General features: G+C 25.0%; 1 protein-coding gene and 1 long non-coding RNA gene across 2 annotated transcripts; one reads left to right on the top strand and one right to left on the bottom strand.

The window, feature by feature from the left end:
• Window positions 1–285: 285 nt before the first annotated feature.
• Window positions 286–11,079, bottom strand: LOC145829583 (histone-arginine methyltransferase METTL23-like). The gene is made up of 4 exons (XM_082937423.1): window positions 10,946–11,079; window positions 7,482–7,658; window positions 3,983–4,249; window positions 286–611 (listed from the first exon to the last, which is right to left on the bottom strand). Exons 1-4 carry the CDS (start codon window positions 11,053–11,055, stop codon window positions 452–454), a joined length of 714 nt encoding a protein of 237 aa, XP_082793549.1. The 5' UTR covers window positions 11,056–11,079; the 3' UTR covers window positions 286–451.
• Window positions 11,080–21,131: 10,052 nt separating this feature from the next.
• LOC145830139 (uncharacterized) lies at window positions 21,132–21,653 on the top strand. The gene is made up of 3 exons (XR_014369625.1): window positions 21,132–21,263; window positions 21,322–21,449; window positions 21,554–21,653. It is a non-coding gene; the product is annotated as an uncharacterized LOC145830139 (long non-coding RNA).
• The last annotated feature ends 5,633 nt before the right edge of the window (window positions 21,654–27,286 follow it).

Here is a 27,286-nt window from a genome sequence, read left to right as displayed (position 1 = left end):
CCCTGATTATAGCTTTACTCTTATGTATAAACAAAACAAATTATTTAGCATATTATCAAGTACTTTACTCTGTCGCAAATTGTTTAAAAAGTAATACTTTCAGGACTACTTAAACAAAAGTATGCTTTCATAACATTAATTTTGTTTTATAAATTTAGAAGACTAATTTAGTAGACACTTTTAAAAACAATTAATTTATTTTTCAGACATAATATAAAATAAATAAGAAAAATTCTTCGACTTCTAGACTGTTTAAAAAGAGTCCTTATTGGGTTAAAATTATAAAATTAATATTAAATGTACTCTCATCATTGAGTTTTACTACAAAAAATTACTAGGTATTTAGTAACTAATAAAAAAATTATAACAAAAAACACTGTTGGCAAGTTAAACAACTTTATCTACACTCAAAATTCATCTAAAGACTCCAAAAACAAGTTTACGTACAAAATTAGTCTTTCAGTCTTATTTCATACATTTCAATACAAGAACTTCCGGGCATTTTACTTCCAGCTATGTCCAAACTGTCACCTTCAAAAGATTTCAATGGTATCATTGTAGATTGTAGCTTCCATTTCTCAAGTAAATACAAAATGTTCCAAGTCGAATCTCTGAATTTATAAAAGTCAATAACAATAACTTATAAAACTACTTTTTAGTTACAATCCTTAATATTTTTGAAATTAGTCTTGATTAATTAATTTCTTATAATAAAAAAATGGTTATATATTAATCGAAATATATTGAAAATGTAAATAAACTACTTTTTATGATCATAAATGTATAAAAAATAGTTCAAATGCAGTTTTTTTATAAAAAATTGGTCAATGGTGCTCAACTAGAAACTTAAGCTAGATATTTTTTAATTTATATAAGAATACACAGTTTTTTAACCTTATCAATGTAACTTAATGGTTTTTTGACTTTTTAGAAATATATTTGTTATAAAAATTAGTCTATTTTCGTTTATATTTTTCAGTGTTTTAAGTAACATAAAATAAGTAACATTTATAGTTCTCAAAAATTTTAATAATCATTAAGTCAGATACATAATCTCATAGTAATTAAACATCATCAATTGTATTATAAATACTGAAGTTCCTTAATGGATGCTGAATTTATTCCTAGATGTATAAATTAAACTATAAAAATCATTAGGTATTTTGTACAAAAAAAAGTTGAGTTTAAGTTTTGTTGCATTGTAATGAAACTAACATTTCATTTTAGTATTTTAAAGCTTGTGAATAAATATGCAATTTTTTGTAACTATAAAAGCTTTTCCAAAACATTTTTCATTATTTTCAAAACAAGCTTTTCCAAAACAATTTTTATAACTCTTAAAACAATTTTCTAAAACAATAAACAATATTGTTTACTTAAAGGAGTTACATTTATTTCAGTGCTTATAAAACGGAATTTTACTTGCTTTTACTTGCAGTAGCAGTAGCAGTATCAGGTGTTTGGTAAAGCTCGAAATGCTGTATTATAAAATGTTTAAGTTTAAGTCTGAAATACTTCGTTTTCTTTAGTTTAAGATATTCTTGTTACTTGTGTTCAATTGTAGTTTTAGTTAGTGTGTCGTGTGACTATTTTATATTTGTAAATAAACTTTTGTTGACTTTTAAGTATCTTAGATGTATTTATCTTATCTAAAAATATCTATCCCCATTTAATTACCCTTAATACATAGATTAGTTACAATAGACATCACGTAGGGCAGTGCTTCTAAAATGGGGTTCCGCGAAGCATTTCGAATTTAAAAAAAGAACATTTATTTAATTAAACATTTTATGTAAAATTAAAATTGGGGTTCCGCGGAAAAGTTGAATTTTGGAAAAGGGTTCCGCCACTTGAAAAAGGTTCAGAAGCACTGACGTAGGGTACTCTTATCGAGACAGCATCCATAAGTATTTTATAAGTGTGTATAATTAATTTTTTATAAAAAAACGAAAAAAAAGGGTATATGAAAATAAAAACTATTTTAGTCTTTAAAACTAAATTAAAATACAACCTACTTTGTTTAATCTGTTAATGGTGCTAAAATAAATGAAGTTATCATATAATTAAAATAAATATCAAAATTAGTGATATACCGGATATGAACGGATACAAATAATTTAAAAGAGCAAGAATATTTTTGTTAAAGTAAAACTGCTGTATTTGATAATTCAATCACTTTAGAATAAATAAAAATCCTGAATATACACAAGTAAATCATCAAGCATAAAAAATCCACAGTATTGATACTTTTACAAACTCTTAAGGTTAAGAAATATCAATGCTATATTATCGCTATGTAAGTTAGAAAAAAAATTTGAAGAAAAAAAGGTTTATTTTACATTTTACATTTTTTTAGCATATGTTTTATTTGCTAGCATCTTTAAAGATCAGTCTGATTTGAACATTTGCTGAGTCAACAAAAAAGCTTTTTTCATATTATTTCTAATTTTAAGGTATAAACTTTATTTTTGATTCATTTTTATATGTTTCGGAAAGATGGGTTAAGGATAAGGGTATAATAAAAACAAAGTTTTTTTAAAAAATTACAGACTTAGCAAATGTGCAAATCAGACTGATCTTTAAGTATACTTTCCTGTTTTATTTAGATCAGGGTTTCCAAATGGGCCAAAGGGGGGCATGAGATCATAATTTGAAACTTACACTAGATATTCTGGAGTTAATGAAAAGCAAAAAAAAAGGTCTTACGCGTTTTTAATGGTAGTTTTTTGAGAAGTCTTGTCTAAGGAGGCTTTTTTTAGTTTTTAAAAGGGGGTCTTTTGAAAAAAAAATTTGGAAACCCTGATTTAGATCAATAAAAGTATCAATACTACTTCCTTCTTTTCATTAAAACCCCCAAAAAAAATTTAGTGATTTTTTATTATGTACTTTTTAAATTTTGATGTTTTTTTATTTCTAAATCAATTTACTTTTTTTTTATCCAAAGTTCTATAATATGGCTTGGAAGTCTTTTTAGTCAGTGTAAATTTGCATCACAGTTTACTCTCAATTTATTTATATCATAATTGAAAAATTTTATTCTTAATTCATTTTTATAGTAAAATTATATCACTATTGAAATTTAGTCGCGGATCAAACTTCCAGCAGGACGTATGATGTTCGCCTATCACAAAACTGAATAAACAGTAATCGATAAACAGTATATTGTTTATTTAACTATGTTTTACTATTAGATAGAAAATGACTAAAGGGGTAATAAACAAAAGAAAAAATTATACGAAACGTAATTCAACATTGACAACTTAAAAATTTATAACTATCTAATCTAGATCTCAATTTGTAAAAAAGATACGGATGCAGTTCCAACCGGATGTTAATTTGAAATAAAAACTATTTTGTGTATCCGGTAGATCAATAATCAAAACAAAACTTATATATGAACCTAAAAAGATGTATATTTTAAATTGTTTGCTAAATCAAAAAATTGTATTAGTAAAAAAAGTCACGTAGATTAAAGTTGCTAACAACTGCTGACATTTTGATAGAATAATAAAGTATGACAGAACATTGTTTACTTTTTAGAATGAAAATTGAAAAAATAGAAACTAACTGGACTTATAGCTTTATAAACGATGTATTAAGATTTTCTTTATTAAGTGGTTGAAATATTTGTTGTATAATTTTTAATATACGCTTAGGAAACCTGTTAGTATACTTTAAGTAGTTTAGATATTTTTACATATTTATTTGAAACTTTTAATACATGTACATTGTATAATAAATACATTGCAAGTACATATATTATTAAAAAAATAATTAATAAATGTTCATTTTTTATTTAAATCATACATTTGAACTGTATCAGCTTTTTTTGAAAGCAACTGTACATTAATATTTATGACTTATATACAAACTCTTTTTTAATGAAAATTTAAAATTTAATACTTGCATTTTTCAGGATATTTTTTTTCAGAATTATCACATAAGAGTTGCAACAACTTAACTACTAATCTATTGCGCTTACCTAACTTGATATGTAAAGTAAAACACTGGGTCAGAATTGGAATCCATTTCTTTTTTAGTCCTAAGCAGAAAATAGACTGTTTTCAGGACAGGTTCAAACAATTCTTCCTCGTAGAAGCAGTCAGCTCCGATTATTATTTCAGGAAAAACTTGCGTTTCAGTCAACCAACTTGGTATAGTGCCCCAGTTTAGCGGAACTATTTTTGTATTCGAAGCTTCCAGGTCAACATTGTTTAATTTAAAAGCTTCTTTTAATATTTTCGTGTATCTGTGAGTAACATAGTAGCTTTAAAATTTTATAACACATTAACCTCATAATTAGGGTGTGTACTACTCTTTAAAACGAAATAGAATAGCCTAGATAACTTTAAATTAAGCTAGTTTTTAAGTATAATGAAGCCCTTAAACATAAAAATTTTTGAAACTAGCACAAAGCGATAATAATAACTAATGGTGGTACAAAAAGAACCTAAACTTAGACTAACAATGTAAGCTATACACATTACAGCTGATTAATCGTAAAAATAACTAAAATTTGTGTTTAGTTTTTGAAAAAAAAAATTTAAATATTTTTTTATATAAACGTAACATATAAAAGTAGATTTTATTAAAAAAACATATTTATAATCTAACAGGGAACATTTTATAAGTATTAATATTGAAGTGAGTAATTTTCTGCTTAAATAACCAATTATTATTATTTTGAATACTGTTTTTTCCTTTTTTCTATAAGTTAAAGGAAAATTAATTCGATAAAATTTAAGTTTTTTTAAACTCTCTCTTTTTGTCTAATGCTCTCCTACAGCTTTCATTAATAGTGACTCTGTTTTTATATGAGATTAGAACCAATTGCTAAAAAAATTAAAATGGAGAAAAACTTTTTAGTAATCATTTAAACTTACCAGAAACTTGACATTGAAAAAAATGCAGTTCATATGTTTTTGAAAACATATTACTTAAATGTCTATATCTCAAAAATTAGCTATAATATTTATGTTCCATAAAAACTGAGTTGTTATAGTTTATACTTTAGGCTCTCATATAAGATCCATTGTTAGTTTAAAAATATATTTTACCTCTATTTATGCCTTTGATGCTTTTATTTAGACAAATAATTGTATATAACTTTGTTTTAATTTTTCTATAGTGAAAAGTTTAGTTGATAAAAATATGTTGTATCTGAAACAAGAATAATTTACCATTTCATTCTTAATGATTACTATTCAAGCAAAGTGCTGTTATGCTCTTTTACTAATCTATATGATTCTAGACAGTGTTACAAAAATTTAACAGCATTATAGCTGAAATTTGAATGAATCTTATCCAAACGTCTGTTATGCTATTGAAAATTATTAGTTTTACATTAAAATAGCAGGCAGTTTTGTTAGAGATTGTTTATGTCAAGAGGTTTAAATCAAAATTGCACAAACTTCTTATTTTTCTAAACTTTTTTTACATTAAAGAAAAAGAAAAACTAATTTTCTGACCACTAAAAAATTTTGACTCTATCTTGTAAAAATTTTTACTTTTTGATTATTTCGCATAAAAAAGTTTTTATCTTTGACTTCTAATTTAAACGGCAAGCATGGCTTACCATAAAGAATCATTTCAAATAAGGTTTATATATAAGTATTCTATAAGAAACTGAATCAAAATCTAACAATTATATTGTGCCGCTTACGCGGTAATTGTCTCTTTTTTACTTTCTTCTTTTTTCTCAAGCGAGTATAAATTCAACAATCTCGAGTAATTTAGAGTTCTTTTAGTTTCTACTGCATTGCAGCAGACTGAACTCAGTGCAGCTTTTCGCTGCACTTAAGTTTTAATGGTTTCAATCTTGTTGTCGAGTTGATTTCGATTTTAGAATACTTTTTGAGTTTGGTTTAAACATTTAGTTTTTAGTTTCAATTATTCGAGTATTGTCGTCTTTTAAAAGAATTGATAATTTGGTTTATTAGTGTGTTGTTGTGCAGTATTTTATCATCTTTTCGTTTCGCAAATTCATTGTAAATATAATCATTATCACAGATTCGAACTAAGTTTAAATTAGTATAAGTAACTGATTTCTTAAACCTTTAGTAAATAGTAAGTAATTCATATTAGTTTATTTAAGTCGACTATAATTTAAGCGTTATCTTGGGGCATCTACTATACAAGTTAGAGCGCACGTTGCGTAGTAAATCAGGTCCATAATAGTGTATAAGTAGAACCTTTTGGGATAGCGACAATATTTAACGTAGAAGGAAGATAAAAACGGTATACAACTAAACTAAGCAAATGTATATAAAACAAAATCAGGAACGAGTCACTTTTGCACGAGCGTCATTTTTACACAAGTGGATACTTTTGCAAGAAGGGTCACTTTTGCTTGAGTGGACAATTTTGCACGGCAACTCTTTTACACGAGCGTCACTTTAGCACGGAAGGTCATTTTTGCACATTGGGTCATTTTTGCACGAGAGTAAACATAAAATAAAAGGAAAATTAAACTATTAAAAAAAAAAACAAGATAAAAATAGAAAAATATTGAATAATAGAAAAAAAGTTACCGACCAAGGGTAAGGGTTAGTGGTAACAGTTAAAACAAAGTAAAATAGAAAAAATTACAAAACAAAATAAGAACTAGACAAAAAAAAATATTTTGACTGAGGGTAAAGGTTAGGATTAACAGTTATAGAAAAATTATACATACCAAATAAAAATAATCAAGAAAAAAACAGGAAAAATATATATATATTAATATATAAAAGAAAAATATATAATAAAGTTTAGGGGTAGTGGTGTAAGTAAAAACAATATCAATTAAAGTTAATAAAAAAAAATCATCAACTTGTGCAAAAGTGTCTTTGTAAAAGGTGACACTTTGTGTAAAAGTGACGCTGTGCAAAAGTGTCCCCTTGTGCTAAAGTGACGCTCGTGCAAAAGTGACACCCACCCATATAAAACATATGGTCTACAAGTAACCTAACTTAAGAAAAACAAAACATTCAATGTAAAAGTTATTCTCAAGTTATAATTTCTATATCTTGATCTCAAGTAAAAATTATATATATTTAAAACGCACAATAACTTTTAAAAACAAATAATAAAAAAAAAAGATTAAATTAAATTTATTCAAAAAAGGGAATGACGTTTTAGAAACTTAATTGGTTATTTTTAACATTTATAAAAACTTTAATTAAATTAAATGTACATTGAGATTCTAAGAATACAATATTTATTAAACATTTACTTCGTTTTTTTATGTTTAAAACACGATATTATATGCACAGACTTACAAATGCAAATTTATTACATAATAGTACAGTTTTTATAAATTTTGAAAATGACCAATGAAGTGTTGAAATGTTGACTAATTTCGGATAAGTTTGTTTAAATGTAATATGTTTGTTGTGGGTAACAAAACCTAAAGTATTACCTTAAAAGTTCTGGTCATTTTCAAGTTATGATTTTAATTAACCAGGTAATATATACAACAAAACTGCTTAATAACAACTAACTTTTCACCTTGATATTTGTCAGTTACATATAGCATAGAATGCTGGCAGCACTTTGAAATTAAGATGCTTGGCAATGAAGTTCCTGAACCTATTTCCATGACACACTTGTTTGTAAACATTTTATTATGAAAATAGACAAATTGAGCGAGCACAACGGAACATGGCCACAGATAAGACCTGTTTATTACATAAATTTAAAAAAAAATTGATATATATTTCAAATACAAAAGTTGGATAAATAAAGTAACAACTATTATCTGAATATAATGTAAAATTAGCTCAATCAGTTGCTAAAATATATACTATACTATTATATATTTATGAACTTATGGATTTTTTTTAAAATAGCTATATAAAATTATTGATGGAAATTGTCCTACTTTTTATTCAATAACTTTAGACATATGAAAAATTTAAATAACTTATGCACTTTACCAACATTTAAAAATAACAAACATAGGAGTTTACTTGAAAAAACTTAAGTTTTTTAAACTACAACAAACCATACACAGTATACAATTATTATAATAAGTTTTTTTTACAATAAGGGTTAAAGTTTTTGAAGTAAATTATTTAGCTTTGAAAATTAAAAATAAAACCTTGATAAAAGCTAGTTTATATTTATGGATAAATATCAGGTAATTGCATTAACTATGCGTTAAAACACACATTTTATAACAACTAAAAATTAAATTACTGTTTATACATAATACTTGTACTCTTAGTAGTCCACATAAAGTAGTGAAAACACTAAATTATTTGTGTAAAATAAATATTTATAAGTCTTTTTGTATTTAAGTTAATAAAGACTTAACAAGCATACTTCAGCCTTTATTTTGCTGGATTTCACACTGTAAAAGTGTTGGACTAGTTTATGCATTATACACTAGTGGCATAGGGTAGTCCACATTGTTTTATAAAACTTGTGGTTATTTTGTCCAGTTATTTTATCTTAGTCATCAGATATTTTTATCTACTGAGTTATGTAAAAATTTGCTTATGATGTACAAGCAATAAGTGATTTTAAATAGGTTCTGTGTAAGAGGCTAAAACGCAAAAAAATACATTTTTTCTACTTCATTTTTAAACTAATCTTCTTCAAATTTTCATAGATAGTCAATTAATAAAACTTTAATAATTGACCCGAATGAAATCTTAAATTAAAAAGTAATAATAATGTATCAACCTTATTTTCATTTGCTTATATCTTAAACTTTAACTTTTTAATATTTTAAATACTTTCATGTGTCATTTATTTTGAACTATTAAAGGACTGTTTTGTGAAAAATTGAGTTTCCTCATACAATTCATCTAAAAAAACCAATAAAAAAAAACACAATTTGTAGTATGTGTGGCAAATGGGCTGAACATTTTTCATAGAACAGGAAAAACTAAGGTTATATTGAAGATTCTGTATGTAAAAAATACTACACAAAGTTTAACAGAAAAGCTCATCAATGTGGCAGAAAGCTAATAAAATTGATGCATTGTTGATTGGTGGATTAAGTTCACAGAGATTTAATGGTTCTGTAAGTTTACACAGGGTTCCTTACCTACGCAAAATTGTGCAAATTTAGACTAACATTCAAAAATATATAACAATTAGACTGTGATTTTTTATCTAACCCTTGTTGGTTGGCTAACTGTTAGGCTTATAACTATATGAAACAACATAACCTATTAGATTACTTCTACCTGAGTAACTTATTAATAATAAAACTTTTTAGCACCTTAATATTTGTTAATTTCAAAACATGTACTTAACTAGATATATAGCCCATGAAAATACCATTAAAGTTTTAGTTTTCTGAACTCGAAGTGTTATTCAAGTGCTACACACATAAACATTTTATTTTCAGAATGCTAGCTAACTTAGTTTATTTTAATAATTAATTACAACAACACTGATACATTGACTTTATGATATTGCCCTTGTACAACTAATGCATTCAAGAACTTCTTGCAGAGAGGTATATATACTTATCAAAAAAGTACATTTCTGGTAAGGAAGTTATAAAAGGAAGTAAAAAAAATCTAAAACTTATTATTTTAAATTCAGAAACTTTCAAGAATTTGTACTGACAAATAATATCATTTTGCCAATATTGCATTAATTTTGGTAAATTTAAGCTACAAAAACCAAATGCTTACTTTAATAGAAGTTTACAATTCATAAATTGTTTAAAAAAATATTCCCAAACTTTCTAGCACTTGAGCTGAAAAACAAAAAAAACTTGAGAAATTTTCAAGCATCTGAACTGACAAGATAAATGCCACTGTGATAGTGAGTATATCAGCAGAACTTTCCAAAGATTTCATATAAGAAAAGACCAACATATATTAAAATCCCTTAGAAGTTGAATGGACAATGGTTTGAACAAACCATCTAATAGGTCATTAGCAATTGCTGAACACTTATTAAATAAATATGATTGTGCAAAGAAATAGAATAGTAGTCATTTGTCTATTTTGAGTAAAGCACATAATGAATATCTTTAGAATATTTACTTATAAAAACGTTGGTAATTACCTAGGATGATGTTGCACCAATATCAAGCTGTAAATATATTATAAATGATGTCTTTTTTACCCATAACTTTAGGATAAAAATTTATATTTTATAATTACATAAACAAAACTCAACTTATTTATCATAAACTAATAAAACTTTCTTATGTAATTGCTTTTTTATTACAATATAAAGTTATTATATCAATACAATAATTTATAGTGATTACAATATTAAAAAATAAAATTGATTATATATTTTAGATTATAATAAACAAACTTAAATGTTACTATTTAACTATATAGCTTGTTTAAAACAAAGCATCTTTGTAGATTAACCCTAATGGGCTTAAAACATTTATTTTTAGCCTAAAATTATGGTTTAAAAAACATCATATATAAGTAATTTCAGCTTGATGTTGGTACAACATCATCCTGGGTAATTACCAAAACATTTAGACTTAAGTTATGCAAGCAACAGTAAGTTTATAAATATAATTTTTAAAAGATGTTATAAGTGTGCTGTTTTGTTGCTTATTTTATTGTCTGTTTTTTTTTAGTTTTTTTTTTTTGTGCGTATGCTTATCTTATTTAAATCACTAAATAATATATAATAATGAATTTATAAATAGTTTATATATCTATAACTACTTTTGCTTAAATTTTTTAATTTATTAATTGTGTATTTTCTGATGAAATTTAAAACTGTTTACTTACTCAAAATTTAGTTTTTAAGTTAGTTGCTATCAGTAGTATTTGATAAGGGTTAGCTGAAACATATCTTACTTGTTTGTTTGCTCAAAAAATGTTTTTGAATGAAATGTGTTGCAAATTTTGTATAATGTACCATTTATTACAAAGTTAGTTTTTTTAGCTTCAACATCATTAACAATAGAAGAAAAACTGTGAGTCATAAAAACTAATTATTTTTCATTTAAACTAGAAAATATGAATACCTATAGTTTGTTTCTATCCTTTCAATCAGTTTTAGTTGAGTTTCTGGGAGATTTTCACCTAGTCCTTTAAATGTTAGTGTTTTAGTAAAATACTTTACTTCTTCATTCATTCTTTTAGTAGTATGTAGATAGAAATTCACAGTTTTTTTTTTTTTTTTGAGAAATAGTTTTTTTAATTTGTGTTATTAATTAGTTTGTCTATTAAATTTAAAAAAATTAAATAGCATTTTTAAATGCTTCACTACTTAAAAGTACCTAACTTAAAACTACAAACTATTATAGTTCGCATTAGCTGCAAATCTAAGGCGCTTCTGATTAGCTTTTATTCTACTTATCTTTCTTGTAAGTTTTAAATAGTAAAACTTTTATACCTTTTTTCAAGTTAGGTATATTACGGTTAAAGTTAGAGAGATAAAGATGTTCTTTATACACTGCTGTATTATCACTTTATCTCGTCTGCATACAGTTATTATGAATGAAAAAATTTCCACAATTTTACGACTGCATACGAACCGACGATGTATAGAAGTCTTGTAGGGAAAGTATACTTAAAGATCAGCCTGAGCCAAAAAAAGCTAAGTCTACAATTTTTTTTGAAGCTTTAATTTTTCTTTTTTTTATTTTAGATCCTTATTCCCAACGCTAACCTACTTTACCCTAACATATTGAAAATTCATCAAAAAAAAAGTTTTTGGTAATTAAAATTAAAAAAAAACATGATTTTTTTTTTTGTTTACAGCTTTTTCTTAGCTCAGCTCAAGCTGTCTTCTAAGTGTAGTATAGTAGCCCTTCCTTCGTTTATGTATTATCTTGTTAAATTGTTCATTTTTCTTATAACTTTTTTGCAAAATTAGTAACCTAAAATTCTAATAATATTATATTAAATTTGCTTAAGGATATGACAGTAAAATGTTTAGTTTTACTGTTTAACAATATATTTTCGGCACACTAGAATTAGCTACATATAAATACCGTTTTAAAATCAAATCAAAAATTTAAAACTAATGTAGACAACATAAATTTTAGTTTGTATTCTTTTAATAAATGCTTTCTAATACGTCATATTTCAAGTCTATTTAATATATTTCAAACAAGTTAATTAAACATTTAAATACAATGATTGAAAAAAAATATTTTGATTACATGTATAATGAATAAATTGCAATTAGTTTTATAGTTTAAAAGATTAAATTTGTTTAAGTTTTTTTTATAAAAAGTAGTAGCTAAGTTAGTATTGTTTAGCACTTTTGTAGATTTTTATTTTAAGCCTTTTTTATAACTATATAAAAACTAATTATACTGTATTAAACAAAAACTTGACCACAACACTACTAACAAAAGTGTTATAGTTTTTAAACATTAAAAAAACTAAATTAAAATAGACTAAGGTAAGCAGTACTCAGTAGTACAAATTCTATTACAAAATATCTTCTTCTTTTTATAACAGTACCTTTGTGAAAGTTAATTGTTTAATTTTGCGTAAAAAATTACTAAACACTCAATTTGAGTGTCTCAAACATGTTTTACTGTCTGAACATCTTTTATTAAATAGTTTGTTTTAGAAAAATAGTTCGATTAGTAAATTATCCTGTTTACTTATTACCTATGTTGTTTATAAAAGGTTAAGCTAATAAAATCTACAATCTACAACATATTACAATCATAGATAATTTTAATCTTTTTTATAAAAGCAGAATTTCCATAATTATAGTTTTTGTTAATCATTCGGTTTTAATTATCTTGTTAAAATAATAAAAATTAAGCGCAAAATATTACAAAAAACTAGAATTCAAAGATTTGAGGTAGTGTTGCTTAATACTACAATCTACATGCCTTAAAAAATCTAAGTTGTGGCGATAATCACCATCGCTAAGCTGACAACTAAAACATAAAGCCACAACCTAAAATTGTAAGTATATTGATTATTCGAGAATTTAATGACTTTTCCTAAACTTTTCGTGAAGTTCTGAAATATCTAACGTTTTTTATGAAAAACTTTGAAAAAGTGAATCTAGGAGTAAGAAAAATAATACTATTTTGTCTGTTACAGATGCATCTGACAGATTTGTCTATTGCTGACAGTTCTGGACAAGACATTAAACTGAATCCGTGGTGTATGACTCAATAACTGGAAAGTTTTTTCGTACTCCAGGTCCTGGACAAAACTTTTTGAGTGCCTATGTTTTTGTAGTTCAATAAACAAAATTAAAGTGGCTGTTTAATATCTGTCTTAAACCAAGGCAACCTTTAAAAAATTGGTTTACCCAATTCAAGCAGTATATTGTTTTTAATATTTTTGAAATAATAAACTGCCTTCTAGAAAAATATGGAAAAGAATTAACAACACTGTGTTGTCCTGGCTTGTTAGAGTACCTTATTAAGGCTACTTTGAAGTTTTAAAAAAGCTAAGGCTTGTTTTATTTTTTGGCTTAACTAAAGCTAGTTTAGATACTTTTCCTAAATCTCAGACTAGTTTTTAAGGTGCTTAAATCTTTTTTTTTTATTATCAGTTAATTAATTATTTTGTTTATTATTTTGGTGCTTAAACTTCATCCGTGATTTAAAAAAAATTTGTCTTGTAGTATTATTTTTAAAATTTATTATAAACTTGAGCTAGTGTTTGGTCTTTTTGGTTCCTTGAATCAATTACAAGAGCTAGATTTTATTGATAAAAACTGAATTATTTACAAATCAATAAAACAGTTAAACATATATTTAATAATTTAAAATTTTTACATACCTACAAGCTCATATACTAAAAATATACAAACACTGTTTAAAAATACATAAAGCTCTTATAGTATTATGATTATACTAATTATTTTATTAATAGTGACAATACCAATTCTCCCCACTTATTTAATTTTGAGTTATTTGTTTAATTTTTTGTGGTTGCTTTTGTAGAAAGGGCAAAAATGAAAATGTGAATATAAATGATCATAAAAATAAAAATCTAGGGAGGAGACTGTATAGAGCCCATGGTAGTTTATGGTTCCCATGGTCAATATTGGCAGTAATGTGTTTGTATTTTGGCTGCTTACCATTTTAAAACTGAAATATGTTTTTTTAATGTATATATATATATATGTATATATATAAAATAAATTATTATTCAAACTTGAACGCCTTCTACAGAGCCCACTTGAAGGGCTTTTAAATATGTACCAGTATTTTTAAAATTGTACTATTCCAGTAAATTGTATATATATATATAGTTTCTATTATAGTTTTTTATTATATTAAGTCTTTCATTACTGTTTTAAAGTTAGCTTAAAGTATTAGTTACAAGCAAATGGTGCGTAGCTCAATGACCAGAATGTCTTTCTCCAACCAATCCATTGACCTTATTTGTGAGAGTTCACATTTTTCTTTCTTCTTTGAGTGAGAACCCTGTCTACAGTTATTTTGTAATAAATTTTTTAACTATTTTACTATTTAAAAAATGACCTCAATTATAAAGTTTACAAAAGAATAAAAACTTGTTTTGTTTTGTTATTCTACTTTTATTTTCTCTAAATAGAAAAAGAAGTTTTACACATTAATAATAAAAACTAATTCCAAAAATAGCTAGTATTTTTAAAAACATTTGTTACAAAGGGTAGAGTATGAGACTTATGTTAGAATTAATTATGAATAGCAAGAACAAATGACATTATCAATAGCAACAGAAAAAATTATTTAATATGTTTATTGAACAACAACATATAATGTTTAAAAATATTAAAATATTCGGTCCTAGGACCTGGTGCACAAAAAAACTTTTTGTAATACTTTTGTGATTGAGTTGCACACCACTTGAATACCTTTTACGTCTTGTCCAGGATGTATTAAAGCAACAAAAATTAAACTTAGCTTATCTATAAATTTATTTGTGCTAAAAAAACTGCAATTACAAAATACTTTTTTACAGCATTAAAAATTTAAAGTATTTGATATATCCTATTTTATTATAAAAATTTTTGAAATTTTATGCAAATAATTTAATTAATTGATAACAACAATTTAATGCTTAAGTTTATTTTTAACTCACCAATTACTCTTTAAACAAAAATCAGTCAGTGTTATTCAACTTTGAAAAGTTAAATTTAAAACAATAACTTCTCAGTAACTCAAAAATTTCCCCTTTTATGCTCATTTACTAATTTTTACCCATTAGGTGTTATAAATTTCCCCAAAAGATGGTCCTTTTCCCATTTTGGAAACCTAAGTTCCATAATCTAAGTGGTTTTATCATTAAAACTAATTTTAATCTTGTTAAATTTTTATTATTAAGCACTTAAGTTAAAAAATATCCATAAAGGAAAGTGAGTTTTGTTGAACATATTTAAAAGTATTAAATATATGTATACAGTTTTGTAGTAATAAATTCAACCATAGTTAAAATGTAGGTGTTGTCCTGTTTTAATAGGTTATAGGTTTTAATAGGTTAACTTTAAGTTCTTATTTTTTTTAGTTGATTTCGTTCGAGTATTTGGCAATAAAATGACTAACCATAACCAGAGTTCATAAGCATCAGGCTAAATCGGTTTCCTTGGCAATATTAGCAAAATTTCAATTTTTGACAGTTCAAATGTTTTAAAAATTTTATGAATTGTTCAATAAATTTTATAATATTTTTTTGTTTAAACTGTAAACTTCTTTCTTAGTAAAAACCTGGCTTTGTAGTCTTATTTTTACTAAAATTAAAGCAATATTGGCAAGTTCTCAGATTTATCAGTTCAATACTTAAAAATTTCTTGAATTCTAATACAATATTAATAATTGGTTTGTTTTTTAAAAAATTTATAAAATTTTGTAAATATAATTAAAACAAAATTTTTACTGAGTTAGTTGCTTTACAAATGTTTCTTGCTCACGCGATGGTCACTAGCAAAAAAACTCTTTTGTTTTAATTATTTTTTTATATGCACCTTAAGTGTGTAGCTAGCTCTCTAGTAATTTATTGTCTAACTCTCAAGATTAAATTTTGTATTTGGTTCTAGTTGAGAATTTAGTCTTTGTAACCTTAATTTTACTAAATTATTGGCAAAATGTCAAAACTTGTCAGTACAATAAATAAAAAAAATGAATTTCTAAAATATTTTTGAGAATCAGTAAGTTTTATTTTGAATAGATTAATAATTGTAAATTTCTTTTTAAATAAGCATTTGGTTGTTATAGCCCAGCTACAAAAGGCTGTTGTTAAATATGTCTGTAGTGATTACATGACAATTCAAGTTCAGACAACTCATATTATAATTATTTTTCTCTTTGGCCTTATCTAATAAAATTTGAATATAAAAAATTGAAGAATGTACTAAAATGACCTATTAGTAAAAGGCTATGGCTATGCTATTTAAATAAACTTATAGGCTATGTAGTTTTATCTGGTAATAAGCCCAATTAGGTGCCTACCAATAAGAGTTAGGGAAATGTCAGTCTAAATTGGAAAACATAAGTCAAGAATTGCAAAATATTTAGTACTCACCCTGCATCACACAAGTAAGCAGCTTATTTTTGATGTTTTTAATTTTGATTTAGATTTAGGTAAACTTTTTAAAACCAATGTATATTAAAGTGCTCAAAAGTTGTTGTGAATTTTTTGAAATTGGTATAACATTTTTAATTAAAGAGTATTAAGATAAATTATGAAGCATTTATTACGAACAAAAACAATTTCAACACATTATTAGTAGGTTATATTCATTTGTTTTTGTTTGAAATAGTTTTGTGTTATTTGTGTACCACTAAAAATTTGAAATTAATAATTATTTTTTAGGACAAGTTAATTTTATGCTAACAATAGTTTATATCATTAAATACATTAACATTTTACTAAATAAATACTTTTTTTCAACTAAAAGCTGGTTTTGTTAGTAAAAATAATAAAATCAAATTTAAGATAGAGACAATTGTAACCTTTTTTATTCAAAAAAATTATTTAAGCTAATATTGTTAATTTTAAGACAACCATCATTGTTTATTGTAAGACTAATAGTGTTAAATCTAAGAGTCCACTTAAGATTAAGTTTTTTGATACTCTGCAAATTCTTTGGTGCTTGTATTTATCCGTAATTCTAATTCAAATTTAATACAGCACAAAAAACATTTAAGAAAGTTTTTGTAATACGGAATTCAAAACACTTTCACAAGCTTTTAGTACTTCATCATAATCAAGTGATTTTGTCCATAATGTAAAAAAATATATAATGTCTTTAACAAGTAGATTTAGTTTAATATCTTGATATACTTAAAAATTGTAGTTCCAATTAGATTTATTTTTAACGTTCATTTTACCACTTAAAATTAACTTTTTTTTTTTAGAATGAAATAAGTACCGCTAAATGTAAAAAATGGAACGTAAAGGATTTCTTATTGAGTTTCAAAACTACTTAAAGGAAAACAATGATGAAGACTTTGAAATTGTGGTAGACAAATTAAATGATATTTTAAGTTCAAACAAAGACAAATTTGAGTTGTCTAGTGTTGTAGAAAACTTGTCTAGTGTACAATTTTCTCAAAGTCCCCATGAGCAAGCTAACAAAGATCTTGAACGTTTCAATGAATTCAACTACACAGCTCTTGATGTATCAGATACCTCAGGTGATGGGTTTTTTGAGTCTTTATCAGTTTGCTTGTTTGGAAACACTTCTAACAGCATAAATTTAAGGTTCAAGACATTAGAGTACATGTGTCAAAACTATGATAATCTGTTTCATGTTCGAAAAAATTTAGACTATTCTCCTCCAGTCAAAAAAACTATTTTGGATTGTTCAAATGATACAGGCGATTCCAATGTGTTAACTTTTTGGTGTGCTTCGAAAGCACTTGGAGCACAAATAGTTAATATTTACCCTCCATACAATGGTATATGTGATAAAAAGTTTAACTTTATGCCGAGAGTTTTCAGTCCTGATACACTTGATGAAAGTTCAACAACTTGTTTTCTTTTGTGGTATTCTGCAACTGGGTTGAAAAATAAGAAAAAAACTCTACCATTAATTCCAAAAAGTGACTTCAAAAATTTTGGTGACCACATTTACTGTTCTAAAAGTTATACTGCTAAAATTAAAAACAATGAAGTACGAACTAATTCTAAACATTTAAATATGGATTGTGATAAATCAATCTTGAATAAGAAAAGTTCAGCAATTGAAGACAATAGTTGTCAAATTCATGATTCCAATCAACAAAATAAAGGTGATAATGCTTTTAAAGCTAACAATAATACAAATACTAATCAAAATGAGGATCAATCTTTATCATGTTTAGCAGAATTATTAACCTCAAATACAAAATCTAAACTCCAAAATAAACGCTCAAATGATGGACTACCCTTAGCCTCTCCAAAACAAATGTGTTTTTTCCCTCCTAATAACCTTACCCCTTTCAGTACCCCAAATACTATATTGTTGAGTTTAGATGAATGGAATAGTAAAGTTTGTCATAATAAAGAGAATAATGAACAAAATATTATTGAGAAACTAAGCAATATAACTGTATATAAAAATAGTGATGATCTAGTACAGAATCCTCTAAATACTTCATTTAAAGATCCAAATTTTGTTAAGCACAGTTATAAAGAACAAGTCGCCCAGCTACCAGACATACCAGAGCTTGATTCTAATGTGAATAGTATAGATGTTCCTTACAGAGAATTTCAGTCAAAAGAACATCTAATAGACTACATGCTGAACACTCCCTGTACACATACTTTTTTACCACAGCATGCTCCACACTATGAACAGTTTCTTGTGCCCAAGTCTCAGATTGAGTTTTCAAAATTTTGTGGTCCTTGGACTAGGCTCAGACACCACAAATCTCATTCAAAGAAATATGCAGGAGTTTGGGTAATGGTTTCTCACTTTGTGCACACCTACTGTGGCAGCAAGTATAGAAAAGTAGTTTCTAAGCTAAGCACAGGAAAAATGTTATACCAATTTGAAGGAGATTGTCCTGATTACATAAAAAAGATGCAAACATATTCTACTTTTGCTCAAAAAACTGCTGCAGACACTTTACTAAACAGTGCACCAAGCAAACAGATAAAAGCTGATTTATCAAACTGCCATATTATTGTAGAAGGAGATGTTGATTCAATGCACAACTCAAGTCTTATAAAAGGCTGCAGGTTTGATATTAGCTCAACAAGAAGCTACCATTGTGTAGTTGAAAAGTTTAATGGTAATTACAATGCATTCTTCAATGACTACAATGCATTTTCCAACGATAGTCCTCAGAAAAACACAGTGGCCAAACTTACTCAACAAACTTACTCAAGCAAATGTTGTGAATTCTATAAGCGTATAGTATTCACTTTAGAAGGGTGCTCTAATAGCTTGGTTCAATTTGTTGGTAAAAAACCTCAAAAGTGTCACTGTGAAATAAAAGACTCACCAGTTCCTTTTTGGTAAAGAAGCAAAATTGTTATAGGATTTTATAAAAAGTATCAGTTTTTGCTGAGGTATAACATTGTGAGTGTTTTTTGTGTGTAAACATTTTGAAATATTTTAACATAAATGTAGATGTTTTTCATAGCAAAGGTCTATCAAAAAACTATTGCTAACTCAAACTTTTCTTATGCACAAATAACTAGTTCAAAAATTAAGGTATGGACAGTATTTCTTACTAAAATATTTTTAACTGTAATATTTATTTAAGTTATGCTTTTCATAGTAAATTTAGAATATGTTGTACAAGTCTAGCACAAATTTTTATTTCTTTTTTATAGTTTTTCCAATAATTTGAATAGTAAAAACTATAAATTCGACTTGATCAATTTAGCATTTGGTTTTAGTAAATTTTACAGAAACTTTTTATTTAATTATTTGTATGTAAAAAACAGTTCTTACTTATGCACAGAAAATTTATTGCTTATATATGTATTTTTTTTTAACTTTCACGGCTAAAACAAAAACTTTTTAAACACAAATTCATATAATGTTTTTGAAATTATGAATGAAAATAATTTGTCAAGTTGAATGTTGATAATCATACAAGAGTTTTTTAAAGCTATTTAAAAAAACTCTAAACGAATGAAAATAAACATTTTAATCTCTTTATTAGTTAGAGCAAAAGTCATTTAAAATATTTTCTAAAATTATTGTCTTTTTCTAATTAAAAAGTTTGTGATGTTTTAAATAGAGACTGATCTCCTTCAAGTTATTATAGGTTTATTATTATAATGAATTTAAAATTTAAGATAATATATCATCATTTGCAGGGTTGCCACACACTCAGGCTACTCAGACTAGTTTAAATTTTTAAATCATGGCTTCTTGAACTTGTTTGAACTTTTTAAGGGTTTTTGAAAAAATCATGTAACACTCAAAGTTGTTTGATTTTTTTGAAAAATCCTGCTATTTTTTGTTAAAACTAAAATGAGATTGAGTTGTTTTTTAACATACATTATTCTTAGTTAATTTATTTTGCCACCCGTAGTTTTGTTTCAATTTTATAGTGTTGATTTAAAATTTTAAGTAAAAGTTTATTCTGGGGGCTAGCTCTAATACAATATTTAAAGTGATTTTTTAAATGTTAATATTACATTTTATGATGATATCATAAACAGTTAAGATTTGAATTTAAATTTAGTGTTAAAAAGTTTTAGTATGTACTTAACTAATACAATAATTGTCATTTTCAAACTAAATGTATAGTTTAATTTGTCTTCAAGCAACGGTAATAGTTTTACAAATCACTATTCTGAAATTTAGTACTGTTGTGTAAAGAAATATGTGTTTACTTCAAACTCTTCATAAATACTTTAAAAAACTTTTAAGCGTTTTAAATGTTAAAAGTGTTTTATAAACATTAAATGTGTAAGCATATATTTAAGGTCATGATCTTGGTGGTTTGTTAACAAATTAAAATTTGTAGAATTCCAATTACAAGTAAATAACACCATGGGCTCAAAAAAAACTTAAATATGCTCAGGCTAACTTTTGTCACTCAGACTAATTTTTTGCCTTACCGAGTGGCAACCTGTATTTGTATGTATATTTAAAATTTAACATATGTACTACTTTAAATCTTGAAAATTTTTAGTTTGTGTATTGACTGTTGTAAAATTAATTCAAGAGCGTTGAAGCTTTAAAAAGGAGTTTTTTAAACTTTAAACAACTCGAAAAAGTATAAACTACAGTTGTTGTTGTTTTAGGAAATTTTCTTTTAGAATCTAATATTTTTATACTTGAAATTAACATTTAGAAATTAATAAACATAAAAATGAATTGAAGAATTTTTGTTTGGAGCAGTGGTCTTCACGGTGAGCACCTATGCACAATAGTAAGCATATAAAATGTTTTTGCTCAAAAACTCAGTGAGGTAAAGTAAAAAGGTAATGACGTTTGTTTTATATTTTTGTACTAAAAAAGCTAAATATAACTATTTTTTAGTCTGTGCACGGCTTTTGAAAAGACTCAAGATCACTAGTTTAAAGTATTTCTGATAGTAAGAAATTTATTTTTCCTTTCTAAAATGGAAGAGTTTTGAATCATAAAGGATAAACATCATGTTTTACAAGGTATTGTTTCGTTTCAAGTTAGTGTAAATAATTCAAGTAAACTATAATAAAGTTTATTAAAATAGTAAAGAATGTGCCTATTTTATTTAAAGTTTGTTTTTCAGCTCAAGCTATCTATTATTGAAATGAACAATAATGTTAAGAAGAGTTACTAATAGAAGAATAGGAAACAATTGAAATAGTCTTAAACTAGACCAACTCTTTTGATAGTATTGTTAGTGAAGCTTTATTTAAAAACTGTTTTAAAAGTAAAAGGCTAGTATTTGTATAAAGTTCTCTTAATTATCAGTAGTGAATGCTGGAGGAGATGAACTGTTTTTCGATAAAGTTGTTTTTAGCAAATTTTAACTTTAAGTATACAGTTTTACTGTTTTATCTAGCAGAATTCTAATTGAACAAAACTAAGTAACAACATTTAATTGAACTTGCTTTTTTGTTTTAGTAATTAACAATGATTATCGTTAAAAAATATGCCTTGAGTTTTCTTTGTATTTATGATGTAATAAATTAATTAACTTCTTCACTTAAGTTTTTAAAAATTAGATTAATTTTCATGTGAATAAAACTTCAAAAATACTTTGATATCTAATATTTAGTTTCTATGATTAGCCAAATCTATATTTGAATGTCTGCTAAATAAATTTAAAAATTTATATCATTGTATTTTATTACATATAATATTAAACACTGCCTTTTTATGGTTACATGAAAAATATGTCTTGAAACAGTAGTTTTATATTATTTGAAATTTTAGAAGTTTTTATTCGTTCAATTTTTCTAAAATTTCAAATATATTACTATATTAACATTATTACACTTCTTATATCTTTAATTAATTTTTTCTCACTCTATAATGGTTATCTTAATTTACACGTAACATTTAATTGATTAGCTAATAAATAAGTACACTTACTAGTTGAAAATTTTTAATTTTAGAATATAAAAAACTTTTTTAAGTAAAATATTTTTATAATCATATAAGTTTTAATTGTTAACGGTTTTGTAGAAGAAATAGTGTATCTTGATGAATAAATCGATTTTATACAAATTGATATTTTATTAAAAAAAATATTGATTTGTTTTTTTTTATGTGCATATTGGGTTGTAAAAAAAAAACATTGTTTTTTTTAAGATGAAATACAATTAGTACTTTAAAATTTAACTTGTGGCAGTTTACTATACCTCACTCTAGCTAAATTATCTATTTTTATATACAAGCAATTTCTTATTGCTTAATTAAAAGTCTTTAATTAAGTTTCAACAGTTTAAACAAAATAAAAATAAATCCTTAAAAAATAGTATTCTTTAAAATTGCTCTATAAAGTTTAATATTGTAGTTAATCATATAAACAGTTTTAATAATTGAAGATTTAGTAAAAAATTATAATATCTATAAAACCTTTATACTTGGTTATAACAAGAATAAGTTTTTAAAGTATCAAAGTATATACACTGAGTGATAATTATTAACATTTTTAAAATATTATTAAAATTTACTAGTTATTCTACCTCTTTTATAATAAAAAGTGAATTACAAACGTAAATCATTATTTAATAGCTCAACTTAACATATAAGTCCATAAATTTTCAAGTAAATTTTGCATTAAAAAAAAAAAGTTCATTGATTAGGACAAATTATGTGTCCTAAAATTTTAAGTACACAATAGAACCTTAGCTATTTTGGTCTTTATGATCAAAAGTGTAGTATTAACTAATTTTTCAATTAAATAACTTTCAAGTTCAACTTGAGAACTAACAGAGTTACTGTATATTGAAGGACCAAAAAAGCGCTCAAAATATTTTGTCTTAAGACCTGGTGCATGAAAAAACCTTTAGTAGTTAAATAAATTTAAAGTAATAAAACAACAATTTCCTTCTTGCTAAAAAATATTTCAATGTTACTTGTACCAACTGTGTCAGAGCGTAGGATAGAGAATACATTTAAAATACTTGAAATCAATTCTCTGTGCCAGCAAAATGTAAATTCATTTAAAACAACATTAAAATGTTCATTCCTCCTAGGTTTTCTATTCAATATTATTTTTCACTGTTAATTCAAAACTGAAAATTTTTTCTTTAAGGAATATAAATACTTTATACTCTGTTTTTTTTTTGTTTTTTTAAAGCTTTTATTTAAAAATGTCCCTTCGTGCATATTTTACATTTACCCGAAATATAGTCCTAAACTGTATCAATAAAAGCATGTTAGTTGATTTGTGACATTTTTGCTTGCTTCTTGTCGTAACAAAGTTTTTTATTTTTAACTCAGTTAGTCTTTGTACAGTTTTTAAATATTTATAATATGGTTGAGGACCTCCTTTAGTTGGTCGGCTATTTGTGGCAGCATTTTGTGCATAACAGACCATAAAAGTTTTACATAGTCTTTTGCAGGACACTATATTTTTGTTAAACTATGTAACTTTATAAAATTAGCTGTATCAGTATAAGAGTATAAAGATAACTAAGCACAGTTTTAAACTTAGAATATATAAAAATCAGGGTTGCCAAAAAACCTAAAGTTTGACAATTTAGACATAAAAAAAACCTAAAATCTTAGAAACTTTAAAAAATAACCTCAAATTTCAAGTCAAAGACCTAGAATTTTTTAAGTAAAGGAATAAAATTTAAATAAAATACAACAAAATCTATAATAAGTATATTTTTTATTTATATTTTCTTACAGTATCTTTTTAATGTTGCTGAGCTTTTTAACTTTATACTACAATATAATTAAAAAAGCTATTTTTTAAAAACCGGGAAAAAATTCAGAAAACGAGGAAAAATTACAAGAAACTTGTTAAATACACGATCTTCCTTGCGATAAGTAATGTTCAAAAATAACAATTGTACAAAAGACGGAATAATTTCTATTTAGAAAACAATTGATTTATACATTAATGGTTACAACAAAAATGCTAAACGATTATTTTTTAATCGTAGTCTGTATTTTAAATTTTTTTCTCTATTCACCAAAGTATACAATAGTGTAAATTCTTTTACTGTTGTATTTTATTACTTCGTTTTAGTGGGTTAAACTGACCTGATCAAACAAAAATAAAACAGATAAAGAGTATTTTGAGTACCTAAGTCTATTCAGTATACATGCATAAAAATTAGAATTCAGTAAAGATAGGATTAATTTTTGTAACCATTGAAACAGAAATCAAAAAAACTAAAGTTTATTACCTTTTCAAACTTTATATATAAACATTTTTGTAAAAAAAAAATAAATAAGTACATGTATATTCTATTTATAATAAAAATAAATTCTTTTTTTTAAGTAGATTAATATTTTATTTTTGTATAACATAGAAAAAAATTTAAAACACAACAACAAAGCATCAATGAAGTTTAAAAATCAAATTAATTCCAAAATAAACAAAGCTATATAAAGTTTATATTACTTAAGAACACTTAATAATATTTTGGTTTCTTTTTAGTTGACAATGATAGTTTTTTCTCAGGTCTGCAAGAGCTCATTTTTTTGTAAGGTAATCCTTATCTTTTTTGAACTTTAGTAGAACTTATTTCGTTTAATATTCAGAAAATTTCTCGACAATAATAAAGTAGAATAAAATGTAGCACAAATGGTTAACCAACATATCAAATATTAGGATGATAAAGAGTTATAAATATGATTTAAGATAAGTCTTGTCAAAGTCTTTCGATTTACTGTTTAATGAATAAAATGTTGAATAATAAAATATTTTTATAACTTAAGTTGATTATTAGCTAGACCATATTCATAGATCGAGATAGGCAAAGAAAGGTCCAAGGACTGGACATGGCCTACTGAATAAAAACCTCTGGCGTGCGATGCGACGTATGTTTAAGATTAAAAACAACTTGAGCCAAATAACTAACATTGATATTCTTAATTACAAGTGTACTGTTAGATTGATTTTCCGTGCAAATGATTACTGAAATAAAATCTTGCGTGTAATGATTTAGAAATTAAGCACTGACTTTCTTAATACTTTCTGCGACCTACTTTTGTCCTCATTGCGACTTATCAGGCAAATATATTCACAATGAACCGTATAATAATTCAAACCAGACGTGCTTACCTTTTATTAATAGTAAGCTATAACTTTAAAAAACTGCACCAAAACACACTTTTGTAAAAACGTTAAAATCATATGAATTTAAATCATATTTATTAATGATTAAAAAAAAACTCTAAGTTAAGTTATGAGCAAGCATGTATATTTTAATAATAAAAAGTAATTTCTTTATTCAATAAAAGCGATCAATTTGTATCATAAACAATAAAAATTATAATTCTATAAAGTTATACTGTTTGGTTTACAGTATATCTTTTTTTAAAACAAAAAAATAGTAATTTGCTTTTCTGTAACATGTTTCTTTTTGTTGTGCTTAAAAAGTAAAGTGTAGCATACGTACTTTTTATTTGAAGTTTTTACTCAGCTCAAATGACTTTTTTTTTTTGAAAACATTAAAGTAAAGTTATTATTATAAGAAGTTCAAAACAAAATAATAAACTAAGTAAAAAACCAAGTCTTTAGAAAGTATTGTAAAAGCTTTTTTAAGGAAGCTTTATTTAAGAACTGTTTTAAAATACTAGCTCGTTGTACTATGTTTTTTTTCGATTACAAACACTGGCTAGAAGGACAAACGTTTTTGTTGAAATTGTTTGGATTTCTTTAAACTTAAAACTTTTATTATTCTGTTTTTACGTAGCATATTTGTGGTTTTATAAAGTAAAAAAAACAGAATTTAAAAAATTGAACTTACTTTTGTACTTCCGGTTTATTTTGTATTTTCTACTTTTGTTTAGGTTTTTTTATGTTAGCTACGAAATTGTGGATAAATGAAATCTTTTAAGAACCCTTGTAATGTACTATAGAATAAGAATTTGAAATCTCTCTAAGTAAAATTTAGCTTAAAGTTTTAGATCAGTTATAATTTGTCTAGTTTCCTGCACAATTTTAGAGTAATAGTCTTTTACTAATTATATAAATTTTTACTTTGAAATGTTGTTAAAACTATTAAAAACGGGCTTATACTTAAATAAGCTTTTATTGAAGTGTTTTTTTTCTATATAAAACAACTGAACTCTAACTTATGACTAATTACTTTTGCTTTAAAACGGCTACATTTATCTAAATTTTGTATGATTATACACTTAAAATTTAGAATTTCAGTGAAAATGAACAATCAATTCACCTAACTTCAGTACAATTAAATAATAAAATACTGGTTGCAGCGATCCATCTAAAGTTTTCCTTCTATTTTAATTTTGCTTAAAATAGCATAGGTTTCAAAGAGATGTACCTGATCATCATACAATCTTTTTTAATAAGATATATTTAAAAGACATAATCTAATATTAAACATAGTGATTGTTTTATTTAAAAAAGAGTTTTAAAATATTTTTTTTTATAATTTAAAAAACAAAACTTTAATTATGATATTTTAAGCCCATACACAACCTACTTATTATATTTCATCATATACTTTATACTTTTTGTTATTTCAATTTCACTTATGCGAGTTTATTACAAGTAAATTAAAAAAATTGATAGTTATCGGAAACAAAAAAGTAGAGCAGTATAAACTTTGTCGTACAATACTACTAGTGCGCTATATTAGTATTTTTGAACGTTTATCTAAATATATCATGTTTAACTTAATTGGGATGGTTAATTTTAATTTGAGAAAACTTTTTCTGCTTGTTCCTAGCGTTGTAAATGCAAACAATAAAAAAAAAACTGTTATCTAACAGTTTAAAAAATATTAGATAAACATATTCTAACCTGATTGAAAAATTTGTCATTTTATTTTGTGTTAAATTAATAAATTGTTTAAGGGAGAAA

This window comes from Thalia democratica, chromosome 2, assembly GCF_965202585.1.
Source record: "Thalia democratica chromosome 2, ktThaDemo2.hap1.1, whole genome shotgun sequence".
Taxonomy (NCBI): domain Eukaryota; kingdom Metazoa; phylum Chordata; class Thaliacea; order Salpida; family Salpidae; genus Thalia; species Thalia democratica.
The sequence above is the reverse complement of the archived record's forward strand: the minus strand, read 5'-3'. Positions and strand labels throughout refer to the sequence as shown.

Coding starts and splice junctions, on each gene's coding strand:
- LOC145829583 (XM_082937423.1), bottom strand. CDS start 11,055: ATGAATGAAGAAGTAAAGTATTTTACTAAAACACTAACATTTAAAGGA. Junction 7,659..10,945: donor AGGATAGAAACAAACTATAG/GTATTCATATTT, acceptor TGTAATAAACAG/GTCTTATCTGTGGCCATGTT. Junction 4,250..7,481: donor GACAAATATCAAGGTGAAAA/GTTAGTTGTTAT, acceptor TGTTACTCACAG/ATACACGAAAATATTAAAAG.